The sequence below is a fragment of the Myiozetetes cayanensis genome, unplaced genomic scaffold (assembly GCF_022539395.1).
Source record: "Myiozetetes cayanensis isolate MyiCay16 unplaced genomic scaffold, myiCay2020 scf2-11, whole genome shotgun sequence".
Taxonomy (NCBI): domain Eukaryota; kingdom Metazoa; phylum Chordata; class Aves; order Passeriformes; family Tyrannidae; genus Myiozetetes; species Myiozetetes cayanensis.
Window position 1 is genome coordinate 30873087 of NW_026087411.1, and position 24548 is coordinate 30897634.

Sequence of the window (24548 nt, forward strand, 5' to 3'; positions counted from 1 at the left end):
AAGTGGGCTGACTTCTATCCCGTCCTGCCCTCTGAGCAATTGTTATGGGGGCTTCACGTGCCTCCATACCTGCCCAGCACCAGTGCTCACAGACCCACCGCTGGCAACCACCTCAGTGAATCATCTGAAACTTTTATTACACCGATTTGGTTTACAATCTTTGTACTTTGATATTTCCAACAAAAAAGGCAACATTGTGATATACTGTTTGTACATATATAGAGAGACAGACAGAGCTAGATCATATTGACAGAGTTGAAAAGTAAAAACTGTTTCCCAGTGTTCACAAAAGAATTTATCCACCACGTACCCGCTTCTGCCTTGCCCTGCCTGATGGATACAGACACCTGTGGTGCCGCCAGCCCCCGGCCGACGGGACCTTTACCTGCACCGTGTCACACCCGTACAGATCAGAAGGATGGAGTGCGAGGCTGTCCCCGGTGGCACTGGCCACGCAAGGAGCGCGGACAGGGCTCAGCCCCAAGCCCTCACAAGTTTGCGTAGCTCCCTTCTCAACTATTGATGGAGGCTTCAGGGGCTACATCCGCAAGAATTCCTAACCAGAACCAGCAGCTGTGAAACCTCCCTATCTGGGCATCTCCCACTACTAGTTTCCCATCCTCGAGACCGAGGTATTGAATATACTTATTTATTTTTATTTGCATTTACAAAATATTTCCACTGGATGACACACCTCAATGAGATGAGAACTCATGTTCAGAAACAGCAGAAAAGACCCAGATCAGCATCAGGCTGATGAAGCAACAGCTCCAGCAGTGAGGGTGGTGGCTTGATGGGGGTGGCCTGGTCCTGGGCAAGCTTGCCTGTAGCTCCAAGGACAGGGCTGCAGCTGGTCAGCCAGTTGTGCAATGAAAGCTCATGCTGGGAGGGCAGCGATGAGATCCTGCAGACATGCTACCAGACACATGAGGAGGAATTGACTGCCAGCGCCAGTGAGGACAGGGGAAGGAAAGAAAAGGGCTTGGGAAAACATGTCATCACCAGAAAAACTGCTGGCTTGCTTTCCAGGATATTCACTGCTCCTTTTCCTGCAAACAGTCCTGAGACTGTTAACACCACCTAAGTACCCTCCAAATCCACTCCTGGTCTGCCACAGGCAGGAATGCCTGGACAGGTAGCTGTTGCCTGGAAAACCCTTTGCCATCCCTCCCATCAATCTCTTGGCCAAAGAGCAAAGCCCACACCAAGCTGCCTGCACCATGTGCCCACACCCAAGACTAAGAATCAACTATCCGCCAGTCTGCAAGGGCTGAAACCACTTCAAATGCCACACACGTTGGCTAAAACTGAAAGGTCTGCCAGCAACAGCAGATTGTATGAATGTAAACATTTCCACTGTTGGTGGGTCGCTTGTCAGCTCCAGGTCCAGTTACCACACGGTGGGACTGCCTTCCAGAGCAGTAACTAGCTGGTCACTCTGTGCTGGGAAAGGAATGTGCCAGCGCAGGGCCAGGACAGACCCCTTAGCTTTCCTTTGAGATCTATCCCCAAGGAGTACTGTCAACCTTTGAGGAGGGGGGTCAATCTGTGGGCCTCTGTCTGGAGGAGGGAATGACCTCCAGCACCACCACCCCCCACCAACACTGCATGAGTGGCACTCAGCTGTAGAGGCACCCCAGCCAAGCTGGGAACATCCCCCAACCCATGGATCTGTGCCAGAGAGATGGGGAGAGATGAGGGTGGTCGGAAAGTAAAGGAGGGGGAATGACACAAAGGCTTGCACTTGGGCTATGCCAGCGGGTGCCCCTCAGGCTGGAGCAGGGGTGCCCGGCTTGCTCCCTCACGGAGCAGATGGCGAGCCCGGCTTCCGCTGCTCTGAGCAGAGCGCACGTGGCAGCAGGAGTCGGTGGCCAGCTTCCCAAGCCTGACGGCTTCTGCTCGCAGCGACCCAGGCATGGATTTGCAAGGTGTCACAGTGGCATATGTCGCAAACAGGATAGCAGGCTGATTTTGAGCACTGACTGGGGAGGAGGAGCAGACTGCCACGGCGATGGGCAGAGGCTGTGCATTGAAATGACTGCTGTTCAGCCTCCCTTTGCTCCCATGGAGCAGGATTTGTCCACACTGAGCTTCTGCCCTGCCTGCTGGATACTTGCTGGCCCTCTGCACAGTCAGATAAAGTGCTGGTGGCTGGGGTTCAGCAGCAGGGGCTAAAATGGGTGTCCTGTGCATTGCCTCTAGGACAGCACTGCGAAGCTATCTCTGGACAGGGTGAGGGCTTGGGCTGGGGCAGGCTCAGAGAATTTCCAGGTTGCCTCTTATAGGGGCAAACTACAAAACTGAACTGGGGAGGAAACAGCATGCTTGTAAAACATGGCATCAAGCACTACTGGCCTGAAATGCACAGTCCAGCCCATACAACTCTACAACCCAGACAATTCACACAAACTCCCCTCATTGCTGGGGACCTACCAGTTTATGCCATCGGCCCCTATATCACCCCTGTCCTGTGTGTGCCAGTCTCCCTCCAAACTCCTCTACCAGCTAGCCCCATGCACCACCCTGCTGACAGGGAACTTTTGGCTAACTTAGATCCTTTCCTGCTTCTTCCTTCAGTTGCAGTGAAAAGGGACGAAGCCTGAGCTCATGCTACTGGGAAGCTGGAGAGTGGCACAGAGCCAAACCCTGCATTGGTTTCCCTAGGTGGAGGGGATGGCTCAGAAAGGCAGCATTCCTCCTCCCCACAGGGTATGCCTGAAATAGCCAAGCCTGTCAGATCCCTGTCTCTGGCCGTGATGGATTAGCCTCTCCAAGGCACAGGGCAATTTATTCATTAGTGACATTTACACCTTGTGGCTGCATTAGCCATCACGGTTGGTGACACGTGCTCAAGCTGTCAGTGCTGGGCTTAGAGGCAACATCGCTGTTCCAGCAGTGCAGCAAGACATGGCCTGGGCACCTCAGCTTGGGAATACCTCCTGCCTGTCTTCTCAGCCAGAGCATGCACAGATTGCTTTGTCTCTTGGGAACCACTCTGTTCCCAGGCATCTCCACCAAACACCCTGCTCCCTTTGTTTCCCACCCCCTCCTGTCTTGCAGCACCGCTGTTCCAGCACCACAGCCTCCTGCCCTGTCTTGCCTTCTCTAAAAACCACTACACCTGCAAAAAAAACTTGTTCTCCTACCAACCCTCCTCTCCACACCTTGCTGAGCATCCACATGCTATTCTGCCCTCTATCAGTGTGCCTTGTGCAGCCCGCAGCAAAGCTGCCCTCAGTCCCAGCAGAGAAGCACAGAGCACACATTTGGAGACTCCAGTGGACATGCTGCTTTTACCACAATGCCGTCCCCTGCCCTCACACTGCCACAACAGCCAACCTGCCTCTCCTCCCCAGGGGCAGCAGCAGAGATTTGGGGACCGGGACCACCAAAATGTCAAGGCCTTCTGCTTTCTAACTTCGGTCTGTGTAACTTACCCTGATTACTGAGGCTCAGACAAGCGCTGTGTGAAATTCTCTGGAAAAGCACAAGGTGATACCAGGATGTGCTGCGGCAGCTCTCCACCAAGCAAGGAGGAGGTATGCCAGGGCAGGGAGCACTGCTGGAATGCTGCGCACCGGCAGGGTATTGTGAGTTCTGCCCACAAGCATGCCTGAGGTCATCATGTGTCTGCTGGCATTTCATGGCTGGCCCACAGCACCCAGCAGGGACAGGACCCAAATGATGTGAACACACAGCCTCAGAGGAGTTCAGGGGAGAGGGGTCCTTTGGCTACCTCACAGGAATGACGGTTTTCCCATCGGATTTGGGGAGGGTGGGAAGAGACGGAAAGCATTGCCCAGGGAGCAGATCCAGCAGCTCTCCTCTTTCGGGTGGCCAGCAATGGATTAGCTTGTTCTCAAACACAGCTTGCTCCATGCTTTTATCCCTGCTCCCTGGCACTCACTGCAGCAAATGTGACACTTCACACCATCTTCTCACAGAAACCAGGTCAGGAGTTTCCTCTCACAAGGAACAAGCAACGCTCTGTCACCCTGAAGAGCCCTTGCCGCAAAGGTAGATGGGTGTCACCAGCCCAGAGCCACAAACACACCAACCCTCTGCAGGGCCACGGGTCCCAGCTGTGCACACAAGCATGGAGAAGCCCACCCTGCCATGCGTGCATGTGTAGGTGGATGGCAAGGTCACATCTCAGAGGAAGACTTTAAACTCCAGCCTCTGTTCCAGCCTACCCCACTGCGAAGCCACAGGGCTACCATCCCAATCTGCCTTGAGCATTTCTTCCCCACCAACACAACAAGGGCTGGAAGGAGTGGAGAGTTTAAACCCACCTCACCACCAAAAATTATTTTTTCTTTAAGCAAGGAACAGCAACACAAAACACTTTGCACAACTGTTAAGGCCTCCTAGTCTTATTTCAGTTTGAAAAAGCAGTTGGCATTCCCAAAGTGAAATCCTGTTATTTTGGGGTCTAGCTGTCACTGCTGTTTCCCGCTGGCTGAGCTGTGCCGTTCATTTTGCTCCATCAGACATATCACTACTCTCATTCCCCTCTGCTTGGCCCCTGGGGACAGGCTCTTCCTGGGGGACAGGTGCAGCACAGAGCCCACCAGCTCCTGGCATGGCCAAGCAGGAGGTGATGCCTGCTTTCAGCTGATTCTCCCCCTGCATCTGCTTCAGGAGATGAGCCAGGCTCAGGCTTGTGTTTTTCCAAACTTTTACCCTGACTGGTTCATGGGCTGCCATCCAAAATCCGAATTCATGGCACAGCAGCTGACAGCGCTGCTAATGGACATTGGGACCATGGGACTGATGCAAAGTACTACGTCATCTCACCACATTCTAGCTAGGCTTTTTCTTTCACTAATGTGAGTAGCTAAGATTGCAGAAGCAGCTTGTGCTGATGGAGAGTGAAAGAACCTCATGTGTCTGTGTGTGAAGTTATTTTGTTCTACAAAATCCGTTAAATTTTAATCACAGTAGGTGATCCATCCACTCACGAAGTTCAAAGGACTGGGGAGGGTTCAGGATGGGCACCAATTTCTCACAAGCTTCATTTCCCCCAAATGAAGTTTACAAAAACGGAACAAACAAAATGGCCCAACAAAAACAGTCTTCCTTGGGAATGGGGGGAGGAATAAAACCCACTTAGCTTTCCAGCAGCCTCTGTGCTTATTCTCGGTGCCGGATGGCCATGCTGCACATTGTAATGAGCTCCTGAAAACTTGGCAGCTTCTGGAAGAGTTGCATAGGTGGATGATATACCTGTTAGTAGAGCCTGTGTATGAGCCTGTGTATGAGGAAGAGGAGCTCGCTGAACTCCACAGGGAAACTGTCCCTCCCGCAAGACAGACATATGAGGTAAGGAGGGAAGGAGGAAGGGCAGGCCACGAGGCCATGGGTCTTGCCAGTTCAGTTCTGTCCTTGGGACCTCTTTTCCCTCAGGTGCGGAAAGGTTATGGTCCTGTGGGAGAAGGCTCCTCTCCCAGTGCTGTGGAGGTCAGTTTGCTTGTTAGCTTGCTTTTGAGAGAGTTGACGAGATCACATCCACAGGCATAACGTTCCCCTTGGTGGAGCAGCTGTGATGGAGGCAGTAGAGCAGAACAATTCAACCCACTGCTTGCAAAAACAGTAGATATTCAACATTCATTTATGTTGGTCAAGTCCCAACACAGATTCTATACATCAAAGCAACACTGTGACAAATCAATTTGTCTGGGCTCAAAGACAACCCCCCTCCAAGGAGCTGCTAAGCCAAGCTCGCATTAGTATAGTACCACTGGCTTCAATAAAATTACACTAGGAACGAGCATAGCCCGTTAATTTCTACCTGAAAAGTGACTATGCTCGTTTCCACTTTTTCCAGAATGCCCACGGGGGAAACAGCCCTAGGTGGGCTCCGCCCCAGTTCCCCGCTGGGTTCCCAGGTCCTATGAACCAGCCTTTGGTCCCCATGCATACCTGGCTCAGTGGAGACTCTAGGCCCAAGTGCATCACAGGAGGCAGCAGCACCAAACAGAGCTATCACTTACACCATGTCTCATTTCTGAGATCACCTGGATACAGATCATATTCACACAGACCTTATTCTAATATGAACATGAATGAAACATGATCAGAAGCACATATCCCAACTCGAGACTTACAGCTCTTTGGTAACACAACATCTTGGTGGTGGTACAGTATTTCAGACCCAAGCCCTACAGCTACTGCGGCAGAGAAAGAGCACACTGCAGCAAGGTTGTACCCTGCTCATGTAAGGCAGCATCCTGATAATATTGGACAGCTGTACTGAAGCTGTGGTTGGAAAGGCTGGAAGAAGAGTTGAAAAGGTGTTATTTGTCCCACTGGCTAATCAGCAGGCACTGTTCTACTGACATCGGATGCTACCTAACTTTCTTCAACTTCCACTTAATAAACCTTTTCCTGCAGTTCTCTCCCCATGGGCATCCATCAGTTATTAAACATCTCTCCAGCATTTCTCTAATGTGCATTTTATGGGGAGCAGAAAGGGAGGGGGATGTACAGCAGCTTCCCCAGCCTTAACACTGCACGTTTGCCTGGTGTGTGATTCTGGAAGGCCCAGGCTTGGCCATAAGCTGAGATTCCCTCTCCCCATCATACCAAATGCCCCTACAGCTGCTCACTCTGACAGCCCTCTCTGAAACTTCCTTCCTTGGTGTGGAGTGAGACACGACATTCAGTGAGCTCAAGAAGTACCACCAGGCTGGCTGGTGTCGCCGACCAGTTCTGCACAAGCAAGTGCCAGGTGCTATCTGGGAAGCTTCTAGTGTGCTGAAAGATGGATAAATGCGTGGTCATGTGTCTGGAAGATGAGCTAATTCAGAGCTTCTTAAGTACCTGACAAGTATACCGACAGCAACAGCAAACATCAAATAGCCCAAACTTATTGTCCATCTTTGCAGCAGTAAGGACTAGCACTCCTCTGGGACGCATTAGCACCATGAAGGGCCAGGAAGAGGAGCTGGTAGCATTCCTGTCTCACTCCTTCTAGTATGTGAGGAAAGCTTGCTGATAAGTGCAATGCTGAGCCTGACTCTCAGCCCATGGAAAACTGCAGTGGGTGAACAATGCATGGAAAGAACCTAAGCCATCTGACTGTGGAGATCCTCTAGTTATTGCCCACATCATACTGACAAGCACACAGCTTTCACCTTCCCACAGGGTGATGTGCGCTATCCCACTTTCCTTGTGTAAGGGGCCAGCACCTCTGTGTACTCCACTCACTTTGAAGAGGTCTTCTGCTCTGGAAGCGAGGACACAGCCTCCCTGACAGACCAAGGCATTGCTCGCACCTTTGGCCCTCTCCTCTTGCCCAAGCCGGGCTCAGAGCAGGAGTGATGTACTCACTACACAGGGAAAACTTCTGCACCACCACTCAAACCAGGGTTTGGCAAGTGAGATCAAGACCCTGGGATTGGTGAAGGGAGGGCTACAGAGACCAGGTGACGCCTGCTTGTGTCGGGAAGGCCGGGGGAAAAGGAGTAGAGCCAATTAGACACACCAGTCAATGAAGGAGAAGTAATGGGATTAAGATACAGCAGGGAGAATTCAGGTTAGATATAAAGGAGAAGGCTATCATGAGAGGAGCAGACTGGGCCATCAAATGAGCTGCCAAAGGAATCGTCATCACCAGCACAGACATGGCAGAGAGCAGACACAAGTCTGCAGGAGGAGCAGATGCCTGACTGCTGCTCAGCCCGGAGCTGTGGTGGGTGGGTGGGTGTCTGTGTGCCGAGGAGATGGGACAACTCCACTACGGAGAGGCTGTGCTGCCAGAGCAGGGACAGACCATTTCTGGGTACCTGTGCTAGTAACCTGCGCTGTAAGGAGAATTGTATCAGCTGCCCTTTGTCCACTACACCAACACTCAGGAGGCAACTTGTACACAAACTTTGCTGGTGGTGTCCCATGCCAGGAGAGGGAAGGGAGAGCCCAGTTTTCTGCTCTGAACTTCCCTGCCTAGCTAGATGTGCCAGGAAGAACCCCAGTTTCAGTCTGTCCTCTTCAGCTCTACCACTTCTCTGCCAAGCCAGCAGGCAGCTCCTGTTCCTCCTGCCCAGCCCTGATCCCTTACCATGTCCATGTGTGCCATTCCCCTTTCCTGAGCCTGAAGCAGGGCACAAAGATCTCCACCCTTGCGAGAATGGAGTAGCATGGACGGGGGGCAGCTCCACCAGGAGCAGTGGGGTAGCAGGGCCAAGAATATGAGGAAGGGGATCTCTGAGAAATCCTGGCATCCAGCAGGGAGCACTAGCTAGAGAGGTCCCACTTCTCAGGGTATTGAGGATCTGGGACGGCCACAGACAGCAGCACTGGGACTATGTCTGGGACCTGGCTGCAGCTGGCACCAGGTACACGGGGAAGGTGTTCAGCAACAGGAAGACTGTATGGATCCTGCTGGTCAGAGCAGCAGCCATGCCTCGAAGATCCATGTGTTCACCTGGACAGACCACCTCCAGAATAAGATTTCACAGGAGAAAATGGGGCAGAGGAACAAGGTGAGGCATTCTCATGGAAAGCCCCAGGAAGAGCCAAGGACACAGCGCCTGCAACTCTGCTGCAGGTGCTAAAGGATGGGGGGCCCAGAGACCCTGCTAATCTGTCCCTATCCTGAAGACTGTCTTTGCCCCAGGGAGCTAAAAGGCCTGCCAAATCTCAGATAAATCCATCTGTCCAAGGCACCTTGGATGCTGGAGATAGAAAGATGAGCCATCACAGCCTAATTTAAGTAATGTGTAGGAAATTTCAAAGAGAATATGTCAGCAAGGACAAGGTGACCACATTTCTTTCTCACTAATGACCCGTTGCAGCTCCACTGTCTCAATTCACTGGGACATACAAGAACACACCATTATCTCCCCAGAGTCACGTGGACACTCAGCATTGGCCTTGGCTTACATTAAGCCCTTGGAGAGAGAAGCACAAATGCACAGCAAGCCAAATGTCATTACTGAGCAAGGAAATCCCAGGGTTGCTTTCACCCGGTCTGAAACTGTGCCAAAAATAATGAGAACAAAACGCAGAGAGGGATGTGCCCACACCAGAGAACTTATGCTTCTCTGGCCTCCCAGGGACCCTCTTTAAGCCAACATCTAAGTCTAGTGCAAGTAAGGGCAGATGACAGGACAGAATCGTAACAGAGTGAGATTTTAAGGGACTTTCTGTTCAAACTGCTCTTCTCCAAACTCCTGTCTGGAGTCTGGAACTTGGGATCCAGGAGGACAAGCTGACCTGAAGGGCAAGAAACTCTGACCAGGATACACAGGGCATGAAGAGCAGAAGAGACTGCTCTGGGGGAAAAGACAAGCAGAGCCCTACAAAACCCACAGGTGCTGACTGTTCCAGGCTTGCCAGCAAGAGAGAATTTTCAAGAGGACTGATGTGGTGCATGGGTGCATTTGCAGCCTCCTCAAGACCTGGGAAGCAAAGGAATACAGCAGCGTGATGAGAGAAACAGAGCCCTCATTAGTAGCTGGCAGGAGGAAGACAGGCTGGACTAAAGACAATGCCTCACTGTTTGCTGTTACATCTCGCCTTTCTGCGATGAATGTGGAGGCAGACATCAAGCTCAAATGCCCAGGTGCTAAAGGACTTACCCTTGTCACCCAAGACCTGCTGCTTTTAGCTGTTGTTTGCCCCAGCTGATGAGGGAAGTGTGGTGAGGCGGAAAAGCAGTGCTGTTTGGAGAAATCGCTGGCTGATGTGGCATGCACTTCCCCAAAGAGCTGACTGGAAAGGAGACAGCTTTTCTGAGGAAAAGCTGGGTGTCTGTATGCTGCAGCCACTGACGAAGCTTCAGTGACATGAAGGCTCCTTGTCCAGTGTCACCAAGATCCCTTCCAACAGGATAGAAGGGGCAGCACAAAGCTCAGAGCAACCTGTGCTGACAAGAGCAAGGCAGAAGAAGCCAGGGGCTAACGGGCTACACAGAAGTCACCTCACTTCTCCCTGCAAAAAACTCTGTAGTGCAAACTGCTCAGTTTTAACCAGGTTCCCCTCTAACACATCCCTGGCCTCTGTTCTGGAAAGCATTCTTCATGGAAGATGCCTCCTGCATGGGTCCTGCATCCACAGTGGGCTCCCACAGAAAGGGAATCCTTTTGCTCCTCATTTCCCCAGCCCAGGTTCCCAATGCTCCTGCATGCTTTTGCATTTCTCCATCCTAGGCCCTCAGAGTTCTCTCTCAAAACCAGGCTGTCAGGAGCCTGCAGCTGAGAGTCCACAGCCAGAGCCCAGCTGGATCTCATGCAAAATTCACTCATGCAGACATGCACCAACCTGCTGCTCCATTATCAATAGGTGAACTGCAGCTGAACCTACCAGAGCCTTCCTTGATGCTTGTCTGAATCAATTAAGGACTCAATTCAAAGCCAGGAAGGGTCCCCAGCCACCTGATTTGCCACCTGATACCATGATGCCTGTCCCAGTGCCATCCTCTTCCCCTTCCCCAGCCCATCAGGGGCCTACCGTTTTCTCTTTCCAGCTGAGCCCTCCTCCAGCAAACACGTCGGTAGCGCTGCAGATCTCTGCTCCATCTGGGTTTGCACATTCATCCCTTCCCCAGCACTGTGTGCCCAAACAGAAAACCCTTTACCTAGGGGATGCTGACTCAGAGCTGGCATGCCGAACCTTCCTAAGGAGCCTGTGATCCTCTGGAGGCGATGCCATTCCCAGCAGTGAGAACAGAGTAACAGTCGGAGCATGGTCTAAAAAAAAAAATGGGGAGGGTGGGGAACAGTTGGGGGGAAGGGGAAGAGCTGGATTCATGGCTTTCAGCCTTTGCTTTAACCTGCCGCTCCATCCATGTGCCAGGATGCCCCAGACCTTCCGTTACAGGCAGTTACACCCTGCTCCCGAGGGACCCATTCCCCTCCACATTGCAAGGGGTCTTGCTCCAGCACGGGAAGCAGGGTGGGCAGAGGTGCAGCAAAGCGCTTTCTGGTGGCTGCTGGTTCCTCAGAGCATGAGCCAGCCTGGAGCCAGGGCTGGGAGCCAAAGCCACCCCCTCCCTGCATCAGGCCTGTCTTTTTATTCTCCCCTTTGGATCTTGATGCCATGAATTACGGTTTTGTGGTTGGTTTGGTTGAATTTATTTTTTTTTTTTTTTGCATGTGGTGGTTGGTCTAGAGTTCTGTGCCACGTCAGGGGAGCATCAGCACTCACCCCTCTGGGAGGTCAGAGCCACAGTGGGGGGAGCTTTTGCTGGCTGATGGAGCGAGATGCCATGTCCACTCCATTCTGATGTCCTCTTAGCCTGTCTCCCCTGTGCTCCTCTCCCCAAATCCTGTGGTGGCTTGGGCCAGGCAATGGACAATGAGATCTCACCGCCCTCTGCTTTCACAGTGAGGTCTCCACGCAGGACCCGTTGCGATGGAGGTGACGGTGGTCGTGGTTCAGGCAGCCTTCGTTGCGGTGTACGATGAGAACGGGGAAGTAGAGGGCATCCTGGTAAGGAGGGGGGTCTTCCTCCTCCACAGTCACCTGGCTGGAGAGGCGTGTCTGCTCAGTGGGGCAGCTCTGCTCGTTCAGGCTCCCACTCCGGCTCTGCCAGAGGCAGCTGCGTCGCGAGCCATACAGGCGGCCCAGAGAGAAGCGGCTGCTGCTGAAGGGAATCCTGGGACTGCCGTTGCAGATGCTCAGAGCACTGCGGGAGAAGATGGAGGAGCTGCTTATAGTCCTGTGGCATCGCTCGCAGTTCTGCCGGTAGCCCCCGTACCGGCAAGCAGAGTAGCTGGTGCAGCCGGAGAGCCCCACCAAGTCCATCAGGACCGCTTCCGAGTAGCTGGGCACCAGCTGCTGGTTGGATCGTATGTGCCACTCCAGCTCGGTGCTGTCCACCGTGTTGACGCGGGGCATCCTCCGGCAGAAGGTGCGCTCCTCGGCCGGGGTCACTGCCACGTAGTCGAACCCAAAGAGTTTCTCCACGTGGTAATGGACATAGGAGGTGCGGTACTCATTTAGCACCCTCAGGGGCCAGGATAGGGTCAGCAGAGCTGCCACCCAGAAGACATAGTGAGATACGTACCAAGGCAGGTTGTCTGGGTCGGAAAAGGCCACCATGTATTCCTTGAAGTCCACATTTTTGAGGTGCATCCCCTCCCTGGCCTCCATGTAGTCATCTAGGCCCTCGTTCTCTGTGAAGAAGCGGGCCCGCTGGGTCAGATAGGAGTTCTCTGACTCCACATTGGCAAAGCTGAAACACTTGGTGAAGCGGAGCCGCGTGGCCGGGTAGCTCTCCAGGTCAATGAGGTCCTTGGAGATGTCCTTAACTCCACAATTGGAATAATCAAACTCAGCCTCTGCCACGTGGGTGTTGACCCGCTCGTGATACACCTGGGTGGTGGTGTAGGCATCCCCGTTGCGGTAGCGGGTAACCTGCCGGGTCCTGCGGACGTAGTGGTAGCTGATGGCCTTCCACCAGATGCAGGGAGTCGCCTGCTGCATCCGCTGCACACGCTCGTGCACGCTCTCCACGTCTACTTTGTATTGCAGCTCGTTGCGGGTGTAGCAGTGCCAGCACTCCACCAGGTACACCACGTAGAGCATCACCAGGAAAGCCAAGGGGATGTAGACGTAGCCGTTGGAACAGGGGCTGTCGTGGTACATCATGGACTTGCCTTTGTAAGCGCTGTCAAAGGTCAGCCGGGTCACCTTGGTGACATGGCACCATGTCATGGCTCCCATGCAGCCGTACATGAGGAGGGACAGCAGCAGGCATTTCCAGTGGGACTCTCGGCACAGAGACTTGCTGAGAGACTGCTTCACTGGCCGCTGCTGCTCCGGTGGACCGGGGAGAAGGGGAGAGAAAACAAGAGAGGAGTCAGTAGGCTGCAGGAGCAGAGGGAAGGGGAGAAGGCAGCAGGGTGCTAGGGTAGCACCTATAGCTCTGTGGAGACAAAACTGTTAGGCAGATGCCTGGGGCTCCCAGCCTCAGCGGGCAGGCCAGAGGCCGGGATCTCTCCCAGGATGACAATCACACAGTGCAGGCAACTGTCACCCCCACTTCCCTTCATGGTGCTCTGCCCCTCCTCGGGAGACATCCCAGCTGGATGTGAAGAAGAGTGGCAGAGGACAACTCTGCCGGTCGTGCCCCAAGCATTCCCCTTCTTCAGCGGGGAGTAATCCCTGCCACTACCACATCCTGCGGAGGGGTAATGGAGCACAATAAGATAGAGGCTGGTGGATTTCTCCCACATACCCCAGCTTCCACACCCATCCCACCAGTGCAGGCAGCTCTAACTGATGGGTCGTCCCACCTGAACTCCTTCCCATAGCTCATCCCAGTGCACCTCTCACTGCTCGCACACCAGTCGCTCCCCTCTTCCAAGTAACGAGCACCAGCAATATTCCAATTCCTCCCATCAGGGCAGCACAAGCTACCTGGGGTGCCTGTAAAGTGGAGAAACAGACCTTCTGCAGCTGGGAATGTCTCTGTTTGGTAATGGCAATGGCAATTCCCACACAACGCCTGGCAGCCTAAGGGGCTCTGAAGTGCTTTTCAAGTATAAACCTCACCAACGGGAAAGTACTTTTCCACAACTGAAATGCAGCCACCTCTGGCAGGAGAGAAAGCAAATATGGAATAACATCCTAAAAAGTGTTAAGGCTGGAAGAGCATCCCACCAATCTGCAGTAGCAGGGAGGGCAGGAGGTCACTCATAGCTGCTAGCAAATGTCCCTGCTTGTGCTGGGATTCAGCTGTGACAGCCCACACTTCCAGAAACTGCTCTCAGGTCTTTTACGGTGAGGAAAGGACAGAACTTCACCAACAAGACTTTTTAAAGGGACTAGTGCCTTGGTGCCCTGGTGCCTTTACTGCAGGGTTTCATACAGACCCATGAAAAAAACCCTGGTTAAGGAAACTTCTGTCACTCTGCAACACTCTGCAGTCTCAAGTATTGATCCAGCTTGGTCTGTGAGACCTGACATCATCCCACTCAAAGAAAGATTCTTTGCTTTCTTACACTTCATCCAGCAATTTCCAAATGTGCAACCTGAGAGAGGGGGGCAAGAACTCCATCGCTGTGCAGATGCCACAAAACTCACTAAGAGGCTTCCATCTTTGCTCTCCCTCCCCACCTGCACGGAGCACGGCTCATGAGCTCACCTCTGCCGTGGCAGGGGCTAATGTCAGCTGTAATGACACCACTCATGGCACTGAAGTCCAAGCCTGGCTCCATTCTTCTCCATTCCTGAGCACATTGGGCTGGACAGGTTTCTTACCCAAGGATCCCAAAATTGCTGAATGGGCTCACACTGCTAGAAAGCAGGAGGGACACTTCCAATCTGGCATGAAAAGGAAAATTAAAGCAAGAACCAGAGATCACAAGGCCACTGGCAGGTCTAGGGACATATTTGGACCTCTTCTTTCCTTTAAGAAATGTGTCTTGCTCTCCTGAAGAGCCCCTCAGTGCTGTCTTGGTCCCCTAGAGTCCCACAGGCTAATCTTTCCTCCCTACAGCCTGGTCCACCCCATGGCAGTGGGTCTTCTGCCACCATGCTCAGCAGGGCTGGATCCAGCCCAAATCTTCAACAGAGGTTTCCCTCCTAGAGGCAGGGAGCTTCCCTGCCTGCCCACCCCAGCAGCCAGCCAGAGGGACCACTGGTGGCAAGTGGAATGGTGGTACATCCCACTGGCAGTCCCAAGCATCAGTAGCACTGAGCTCCCCTCTTTGGAGCCACCGGCTGAGAGCAAGAGCTGGAGACAGACACCCAGCCCAGGGCTGCCAGGTGGGGCAGTGCCAGTCTTCAGGCAACACCGAGAGGTGCAGGGTGGCTCTGCTCAGCAGCGCCAGCACGGACACACATGCAGCCCAGTCTTCACATTGCAACCCACCACTGCAGCAGCCTCATGGTCATGGAACAAGAAGGGAACCCCAGCTAAGAGAAAAGGGAGTGGGGAGAGGAAGGGGGAGCCATTCAGGAGGCAGAGCATCCCGAGCTGTGCCCTCCCTCCTGAGGTCCACGCTGCAGTTATAAGAGCCTGCTCAGATACCTCTGTCTTTGCTCAGCTGCAGCATGGCTCTCCCATGCTGGAATGCTGTACCACTACCCAGGCAGCTGAAGGTTTCCTCTCCCACTGCTGCCTTCTGCGTTGCAGGTCTTCCCTGGCAGCAGCAGCACTGACTGTGAGGATCTAAGGGAGCTGCTCAGCCAAAGGAGGAGCACGGGGAGGGTCTGAACAGGCGCCTTGGGGAGATGCAAGGTACATACAAAACCTACGGTGTCAAAGGCTGAGAAACAGCACCTTGTTCAGGAGGCAGATCTGGAAACAGAGCACAAGGAAAAAAGCAAAGCATCCAGCTCACTGATTTGCCAAGCTGCGGAATGGGCACCAAACAAACAAGTCTTTGGAGATGTCTGCCTCAGAAAAGCAAATTCCACCTCCCAGTCACTCCACAGGCCTTCACATTCCGCACTGCCTGTGTCGCAGGAGAAGGGAGATGCTGGCTGTCACCCTGAGGAGATGCAGGCAAGCCCCACTGCGGTTACCTATCCAGGGCAGGGAGCCTGATGCAGCCCAGGCTTGGTTCCAGGAACTGTGTTAGCAGGGCTCTAGTCCATGCATTAGTCTCCTCCTAGGACTACACAGCATTTAGATACTGCAGTGCTTTTACAGGGTCACGGTAACCCCTGCTGTAAACTGTTTACAACCCAGTTTTGTCTTAGGCTTTTGAGATAAAACACATACACCTCGGCAGCACTGGTGGGGTTTCCGAAAGCTGATCAAGTGCCAATGACGGGATACAACCACAGCAGAGACGGAGGAGGAGCCAGCTGCAGAGTCTAATCCCAGTAGGAACTGCAGCATCCCTGCTCCTCTCCCAGGCTGCAAAGGGCTCACAGGAGCAAACAACCGGCTCCACGGCTTCCCCCTGCAGAAGTAGCTGAATAAGGTTGTCTCCTTGAGCTGTTAACCAGCCTTGGATAAGTCCAGCATAGCAAACAGGCAGATGAAAAAGCTAGGGAAAGGGAAATCTGTCCCAGAACAGTGTCACTGGGAGGAGAGCAGTCTCTGATATAAATGCCATCGTCATCTGCCCGCTGCAGTCTGATGGAATGAGGCAAAAGACTTGCCCTACTTCACTGCAAACAGGGTTTCCCTCCATCACCAGGAACCTCCCTTATTGCTCAGGCTCAAGCACTGGAGAGCCATAAGCAAATCTGCTATTGCAGGTGCACAGAAACATCTCTGCAGTGCTAGAGGGTAGAACTGGTCCGGCCATGGCTTGGCTGACCCCTCTGTGGGATCCCAGTGCCTCAGTTCACCACACAGAACGCACAAGGCAACTCTTACCAGGCGCCTGGGCACTAACTGTAACACACGTTGGAAAAGGCAAGGGGTGGGCTTCTGCTATAGCCTCCCCTCCCTCATACATGGCATTTGTCTCTGAGGTGGCAATGTCTCCATGGCATTGCCCCTGAGATGAACAGAGCCGGAGTCCCACAGCTGCAGTTGCTGCCCTGGGATGCACAGGGAGGGACGGCTGGGATTATTTACAACCAGCCGTGAAGCAAAAGGAGATTCCCACAATGTACAGGGCAGAGGCAATAGAAGGCAGTGGGGGGGAGGGATCCTCTTCTAAAAAAAGCCTTGAGGAGATAAACATGCCCAGCACTCCAGTGGCCAAGCACATGGGCCAAAAGACCTTAATCCCCCCTGCAACCTTGACCCTGCAACTTTGAACACTAAACAACTTCAGAAATCCTTCAAGCTCTTTAAGCTCCTCTCTGTAACAGTTCAGCCCTGGCCCCATCCACTGTCCCCCTGTTTAACAAGTGTTTCCATGTCATCACCTCCCATGCCTCTTACCTGCCTCTCCTTGCAAAGACCTGTCTTAAATCTCCGATTCACCTCCAGAGCTTAACGGTCGCTTTCAAGATGCCCTGGGGTTCAGAGGGTTAGGTGTTCTAGAGACAGCCCTCTACAGGACTGAAAAAAACAATCAAAAAAGCCCTAGAGCAGCAGCCTGAAGGACCAGGTAGCTCCTGAGTGCCAGGCAGTGGCAGCAGCTTCCAGGTGTCTCCAGTGGGACTCCTGAGCATCAGTTTCCATGGCTCTTCCCTACCATTCACTTACATCATGCAAGAAATGAACTGACCTCAAATTTGACCTCAAATCCCTGGAATAAGGTTGGCACGGAAGATCCAGGAAATGCCACTGTCTTTGGAGGCCGTGGACAGAGATTGGCAACTCCTGGCCAGGATGGTCCCAGCAAACACCCACATCACACATCCTATGCCTACAGCCCAGATTGAGGAGATACCTGAGGTGGCTCAAGACCAGGCAGGCAGCATTGCCAGCTGCAGAGGGAAGAGGAAGTCTGAGCATCTAGGAGCCAGGGAACTCTGCCAGCAGTCAGATCCTGCAGTGATACCAAATTCTCCATTTCACACAGCAACTTGGAGGAGGACTGGTCCCTTCCATCAGATACCACACGAGCAGCAGGACAAGGACATTTTTTTGCTTGTTCCCAGGCTGAAGAGCTTTTCCCTTGGCATTTCCTACCCTCCAAGTATGCGTTGCTGAGTGAAATTCAGCTCACCACCATTAAGTATATGTGTAGGCATGTAATGCCAAGAGGAACATGGGCTCAGTGAGCTCTGGCCGGTATTCTTGCTACTTACCTTGCTGGGACAGAGAAGCACCTGAAGCCCTGCCTGGCTTCTAGACACAGCAATCTGAGATATGTCAACATGAGGTATCTTCAAAGACAACAGAGCACATTTCCCATTTTCCAATCCCCAGACATCTCCTCTGGCTCCCCACCTGCCCTGGCCAATGGATCCTGACATGTGGGATTCACACTGCTAGGATGCTCAACAATATTGGCACCAACAGTTGGTTCTGATGGAAATGAGGACATCGCTACAGCCTGTCCTTCTCCCTCCCAATGTTTCTGAAGACAAGACTTCCCTAGGTCAGTCCACAAATCCAAGCTCCCCTTCCCACTAAAGTCTCTCCTCATTGCATCACGAGACACCAGTAAGCACAGCACCACCAGGAGAGACTGCAGCTCCCCTCTCTTCCACCAGCTGCTTCATGCAAGTCTATGACAGCTTCTGGCCACAGGAAGGATGCCTTCAGCCTAAAAAGTGCAGGTCATGGACTGTACCCCTTCTGCCTGCTCTCGTGGTGTAAGATTACACTGACACCCTAGTTGGCAGCCACCACAGAGCAATCAAAGAGACAATCTTCTTGTAATCCCTACGAAGCAGGGGACACTACAGGTGAGGGAAACTCACCTGGACACTGCCCCTGCTACACTTCTTTCATCCAAAGTGGCTCTTGAACTGGCACATCTGAAAAGCCACTGTGCTGTCTTGAAAGTAGCACCAACACTGGCAGAGCACTGATAGTAAGAGACCACGTCACAGCATGGCACAAGCATGTCCTCATGCTAAAAAGACACCTCATAGTTTAGCTACCCTGGTCAGGATCTGTTTGGAGAGCTGGGCTCAGGGCATCAGGAGTTGTTAAATGGAAGCAGGAAGAGAGGAACAGACACAGAGCAGAGTACACAGTATTTGTACAGCTTCCCAGTCCTTGAACTTCAGCATTCCTCTCCTGCAATTATTTATATCTAAATATAAGTTGTATATATAGAATAACACTGCATGAGCATGCATGTTCTGCCTAAGCCAAGGAGACAGAGAATACCAGGATTATGCAGCACTCACTGACTGCAACTCCTCAGCAGCAGAGGACAAGTGATGCACCGGCTCGAGCACCCCACAAGCTGCCCTTTGAGCTGTGCTCTCACCAGAGAGGGCAACCCCCACACCAGGAGAACGCTGTCCTTCCTACACTGCCCAGCTGACTTCCATGGGTCACCAGCCCCACAGCATAAGGTAGGTCTCACTAGTCGGTGCAGTTGCTTTCCCTCCTCTTGGGAAGCCCAAGCTGCAAGCAGGATCTGTGGAGGCAGACAAAGGGGCTGGCACACCTGCCTATCGGTGCTGCTCCCCAGGCACAGGGCACCCTGCTCTTGAGCATTTCTAGAATCTGCTGCCTGGACTCCAGAAAAGTCTCTCCAAAAAGGGGAGACTGCAGCACATATGGAGGCAAAGCTGTGCTGGTACCTGGCCTGCCCCAGTCTGCACCTTCCACTCTCGCCAGCCAACCTCCAGCTGGGAGCAGCGACCAGCAACAGTCCCTGGCGTTGCCAGGTCCCCAAGCCCTCTCCCCTGCTATCCACCGCGCCTTCCCTCGCAGTGACCTAGGCAGCTGTGCCACTTCCTGGATGCCCCCAGAAGCCAGAGAGCAGCAAGGCGGGGGTCTCCACTTCCATTTCTCCCAGCATAACAACCTCTGCCCGTGGCAGGAAGCCCAAGCGGCGCCCCGCGCCTCTCTTTGGTGATTTTCTCCCTTCCTCCTCCACCCTGGCCACTCCGGCTCCGGCCCCCGCTCCGGACGGCGTTGGCCGCTGCGTCCCTTCCAGCCGCGGCGGCTCCGCGGCGATCCCCAGGTGACAGGCGAGCGATGGACAAGCGAAGCGCCGGAGCATCCCACGGGCGGCGGGGACCGACGGGTGGGTTTCCTGGCCCACCCCTCGCAACCCCCACGCCGGCCCGCACCGCAGCCCCGGGGCCGGAGCGGGGCGGGGGGGACTCCCGGAGAGGGGGTCCGTACCTGTGCGGGCACAGCCCGGCCCGGCCCGCGGCGGGGCGGTCACGAACGCGCCATGCAAAGCGGGCGGGGAGAGAGGGTGGTTGGGGGCATCCCCGGGCTGGGGGCGGCCGCTCTCCTCACCTCCTCTCGGGCCCCCTCCGCCTCCTCCTCCGGAGGCACCGGCGTGCTGCTGCCTCCCTCGCTGGCGGCGGCCGCCGAGGCCGGGGGGGACATGGCGGCGGGGGCGCCCCGCTGGCGGTGCCTGCGGGCTGGGCAGCCGCATTATCCCGCCCGCCGCCGGGCGCTGCCTCGCCGGTCGCCGGGCGGGCGGCGGGGCGGCGCGGCGGGCGGGCGGCGCGGCGGCATCGCCCCCAGCCGCGGCTCGGCGGCAGCGCTGGCCGCCCGCCGGCCCCCGGCCCCGGCCCCGCTGCAGCGCAGCGCCGCTACACGCGGCGGAGGGCGGGCAGAGCCGCGGTGGGAGGGCCGCGGCGGAGGCGGGGGACAGGGGGACTGGACGGGGATGGGATGGGATGGGATGGGATGGGATGGGATGGGATGGGATGGGATGGGATGGGATGGGATGGGATGGGATGGGATGGGATGGGATGGGATGGGGTCGGGGCGGGACCCGCGCCCGCCCGAGCGGGGCGGCGAGTGACCTTGAGGCGCCGTCCGGCAGCAAGAGAGGGAGGCAGGCAGGGAGGCAGGCAAGGAGCAGGCAGGTAGGGAGGGAGCCCAGCGCAGCCGCCCCTCCCGAGCGTCACCGGGAGTGGAGCCGCCGCCCGGCGCGGCCGCAGAGCGCTCCCGCTCCCAGCCCTGCCGAGGGGGCGTCACGCTGTCCAAGAGGGCTTCGGTCCCAGCCGGGATGCTGATGGGGAGGGGAGGTCCCGTGGGTTTTCCTCCCCTCGGGACGAAGCAGGAGAACCAAGAGCACTTTGAGTGAACTGCGTCTGTTTCTCTAATATATGAGCATCCCAGCTAGTCGAGGGAGGTGGGGTAGGGATGACCATCAGTGCTAAGGCTGGCACTCAGGGAAAACCTTAGGTCGGGCAACATCTTTGCTGCTATGATCTTCATCGGGCCCAAGGATACTCAGCTAGCTATTGCAGAGCCAACTGCAGTGTATTTCACACACAGAGCTAACTGGCTTGGTTGCAGGGATGAGTGCGAAAGTCTCTTTAGACCCTCAATCTAAACACACAGGGGACACACACACTGAGCTCAGGAAGGGTTCAGACTTGTTCAGGTCCAGATATTGCAGGTAGAGCCCAGCTTCCTCGACTGTCAGGAAATAGGGGTCTCTGACAGTGCTTCCCCAGTTCCAAACTGGGGAGAAGCATAAGCTGCAGAATTTGCTGGAAACTGCTTCACTTTTTCTAAGCTCTGAGGCTCAGCCTTGGCAATGGGATGATTGGCATGCTCTTGCCCACTGTTGCCTGGGGTGAGGAAGGAACAGTCCGTAGGTTTGATGGTCTCACTCAAGGAGATGCATCCGAGAGGAATTGCCAAACCCTGCTTCTTATAGGAATAGGTGTGATGGCCGGGGGTGCTGCTGAAGGAGCTCATCTTCAAAAGAGGCTGGGGATGCATTTCCTCTCGCCTTTACCCTGTTTCCATGGGAACAGCAGCAAGCAGGAGCAGCCTGCTTGGAATTTCACTGCCTACCGCTCAGACACCCCCTGCCCAATCTTCCCAGCAGACTTTGGCTCTGAAGGGTTTCAGACCCATCCTCACGTGATGGATCCCATGCCTCCAAAGAGAGCTCACCAGTGTGTGTGTTGTGGCAGTGCAAAGCAAAGAGGCACAAGCCCAGAGCTGCCAGGATTCCTGTAGCAGCACTGAATGCTATTCCATGCACACTAATAGACAGTTGTAAATAATATGCATTCCTATATGCATTCCTGCTTTTTATAGTGCTAGGGACTCCTGTAGCATGTGACCTCAGCTAGACCAAAAGGCACATGGGGGATGATCACCCTCCAAGAACAGCAATGGTTTTCTCTCAAAGATGTGAATATTGCACAAAAAGAGCAAAGCAGAAGGTCGAAGGGGGAGAAAAGGTGATACGAGTTTATGTCTTTGCTTTTAGTAGTCCATGGTGTTTTTTTCTCCAGGCAATTCGTCTATTCACTTCTGAATTTGTTTTGATTTTAGACTTGTAGATGCTTCATGCATTTTGTGGCAAGGAGTATCACAGCACACCCACAGACTCAAGGAGCAACTTCCTTTGGTGTGCTTGTTATCCACTAGGATTAACCGGTGGGAAGTGGGCTGCTGCCATCCTTATGAAGCCACACACACAGAGCCCTGCACTTTGTCCTCCACTGGTAGAGTCACCAGTGATTTAACCTGAAAGTGATTTAACAGGAATCACCAGTGATTCAGAGGTAGAGTTTTTTGTATCAGGCATCTCTGATACTGGGGTCTGGGCAGCCTGTCTTGGAGTGACAACACTGTCAAGTGCATCACTAGCTATGCTATTTTTGAGCTGAGGTGTCACAAAGAGGTCGTGTGCCCTGCTCTGTCTGAACTGAAATTGTACAAGCTGCTTCAGCCACTTTCTGTGGGAAACAGGCAGGTTTCGACCCTCATATAGGAACCCAAAGGCATGGCTGATAATGTGTTACAAAGGGCACAAAACCCCCCAGGAATGGGAGAAATAAGGTTTCGTGATGCTTAGGCCTCTGGGAAACTGAAGCAAGACGGCCAACATCCAAGTTTGTGTTCTGTGTCACCAGCACAGGGAGAACCCAGCAGTCCTAATTACAACACACTGCCCTATCCATTCAACCCTCCTTCTCTTGGGGGCAAGAGACAAAAATATGGGAGATTTCTCTCCAGTTATCCCTGTAGGGTTCAGGATGCTCTACTGGAAAATCATGTTAGAGAGCGAGACATTTCTGGGAGGGAGGCATTTCTGATGTGACAAAATGGTTGGAAGAAGCATGGAGGCTTTTAAGAAGACACAGCAACTGAAGTAGAGGTGGTGCCCTTACCAGGATATCAACAGGTTTGTTCTCCAGATAGCCTGTAACTACCACTCTGCAGAGACATTCATATCTGTTCCAAGGAGACATAAAGCATGATGTCATATTAGCAGTATTTGTTCACTTTCCATAATGCATCAAACCAGAAAAGGTCTCACTCTTCTGTCTCTGGTAGTTACAGAAAATAGCCTTTTTAGTTCGTGCTTAATATGTTATTAGTTTGTACCCATGCAGCAAATTTACATTTAATATCTAGAAAAATTTTGACAGAGGCTGCATTTTAAACCAGATGGCCACAGATACCTATCCTTGTGCTGATATTTGTAGCTTAAATATAAAAATGGATTTTGCAGCATCATATATATTGTGTTTAGTTTTATTTTGTCCTGTAGGCCAAGAATGATCAAAACTCAGTCTTTTGTTCCAAAGCAATCAATGATTCCTAGTGGTGTGCTGCTCTTTGTCTCTTGGGAAGATATGTTGCACAGAATCCCCTCGTGTTAGGATGCAGGATTTTCTAATGCCTGTTCGATTTAAAAATTTCAAGGATGTTTTGTGCTGGCTGCCTGAGCCTTCCAGAATGTGTCACTCCAGTTAAATTGCTCCTTCTTAATGCAACAAGGGGAGTGTTGATGAATGAACATGCTTCTTGCTCCAGTTAACATCCCTTTGCCACTAGTGGTCAGTGGTGTTGACTGTGTGGGTGCCACCCACCTCTGCCATCTTTGTCCCCAAGGAAATATGTGCCATTATTTATGTTTTCATCTGCTACACTCAGACTTCATGTCTGCTGGGAGGAGATCCAGGTGTGCCCTTTTTGTTGTGGGAAGGAAACCTGCAAGGGTCACTAATTTGTGACTGGGGAACTAGTTTCTGTTCACATCACTAACAGGGGTACGCATCACAACTGTGGTCTACAAACACTCAAAGTCTTAAACCTCATGAAGTAGGTGGGTTTATAGCTGCTGCTCTGCGGTGCATTTCACAGAATAGAATTGCTGTCATTGAAAACTCTTTGATCCCTGCTCTAATTCTTCCTCTTCCAACAGGCTGCCTGTGTGCAGTTTGCTTATTTTCCATCCAGCCCCATGAGAGTCTATTTTGTCATCATCACAATTATTTGTGAAGCTCTGCAGAGGTTTCTGGGTCAGGTTAAATCACTTTTCTCTCTGCAATAGCCCAGCAGGATACCCAGGGCCCTCCCTCACATCCCCCCTAGAAATGAAAAGCGGATTCAGTGCTGCCCAGATGCTATTTGACAGTCCTCAGGACATTTTGTCCAGTATAACTCCAGAGCAGCAGCAACCACTCCAAGTGCCTGGAAACTGAACCAAATCCTCCCCTGGCAAATGTTTTGTTCTGACTTAGGTTTTTGGCCCATTACCCCCAGAGAGGAGTAAACCACAGAAACTAGTGGCTCTCAGAGAATTTAGTCTATCCCTAGTTACAGGCTGGGAGTCACCTACCTAAAAGCAGTAAGTAGGTTTCTGTTGAAATTCACTTTCTCCACTCTGAGCAGTTGGAGTTGACATACCCTGATCTGGAGAAGCATCCCTTCTCCACCCAGCTCTCCCCATGGACCTAGGTGGGCAGGGGAGATGAAGCTGTTCTGGGGAATGGGCTAAAAGCCCAGTGCATAACTGTCTGAATTGCTTAAGGGCCACTGCTTAGGCTGGGTCTGTTAGTGAGGCCAAGGTCCTGGGGAGTGGCTGCAATCCCATTTCCTGTGTGCCCATCACCTGGGCAACACAGACGTGTTCATCACTTATTCATGGTGTCAGAGCTCCTCTGTCCCATGGGATGGCCACCTGCTCCTGCTCAGCAACTGAATATTTCAAACAGCTCGCTCACCCCTGCCTCCCCTCTCTGCCACCCTGAGCCAGCCACCCTACTCACTCCTCTCTGCTAGCCCCTGCCCGGGCTTCTCACTTGCTTTCAGTACTGTGGTTCCACCAGGCCTGTTC

At 53.3% G+C, this 24548-nt stretch overlaps 1 protein-coding gene across 14 annotated transcripts; it reads right to left on the reverse strand.

Annotated features, from left to right (window-relative positions):
* Positions 1-112: 112 nt before the first annotated feature.
* TMEM151B (transmembrane protein 151B) lies at positions 113-20039 on the reverse strand. Of its 14 annotated transcripts, none has more exons than XR_007629149.1 (4): positions 19739-20039; positions 11149-12759; positions 10580-10691; positions 113-5540 (listed from the first exon to the last, which is right to left on the reverse strand). XR_007629149.1 is itself a non-coding variant. In XM_050316933.1 (2 exons), exons 1-2 carry the CDS (start codon positions 19829-19831, stop codon positions 11323-11325), a joined length of 1530 nt encoding a protein of 509 aa, XP_050172890.1. In that variant the 5' UTR covers positions 19832-20039; the 3' UTR covers positions 113-11322. The 14 variants fall into 14 exon arrangements, 1 of the variants encoding a protein (XP_050172890.1); XR_007629146.1 differs by adding an exon at positions 5923-6017 and having other exon boundaries at positions 10453-12759; XR_007629145.1 differs by adding an exon at positions 5923-6017 and having other exon boundaries at positions 113-5577; positions 10453-12759.
* Positions 20040-24548: the final 4509 nt, after the last annotated feature.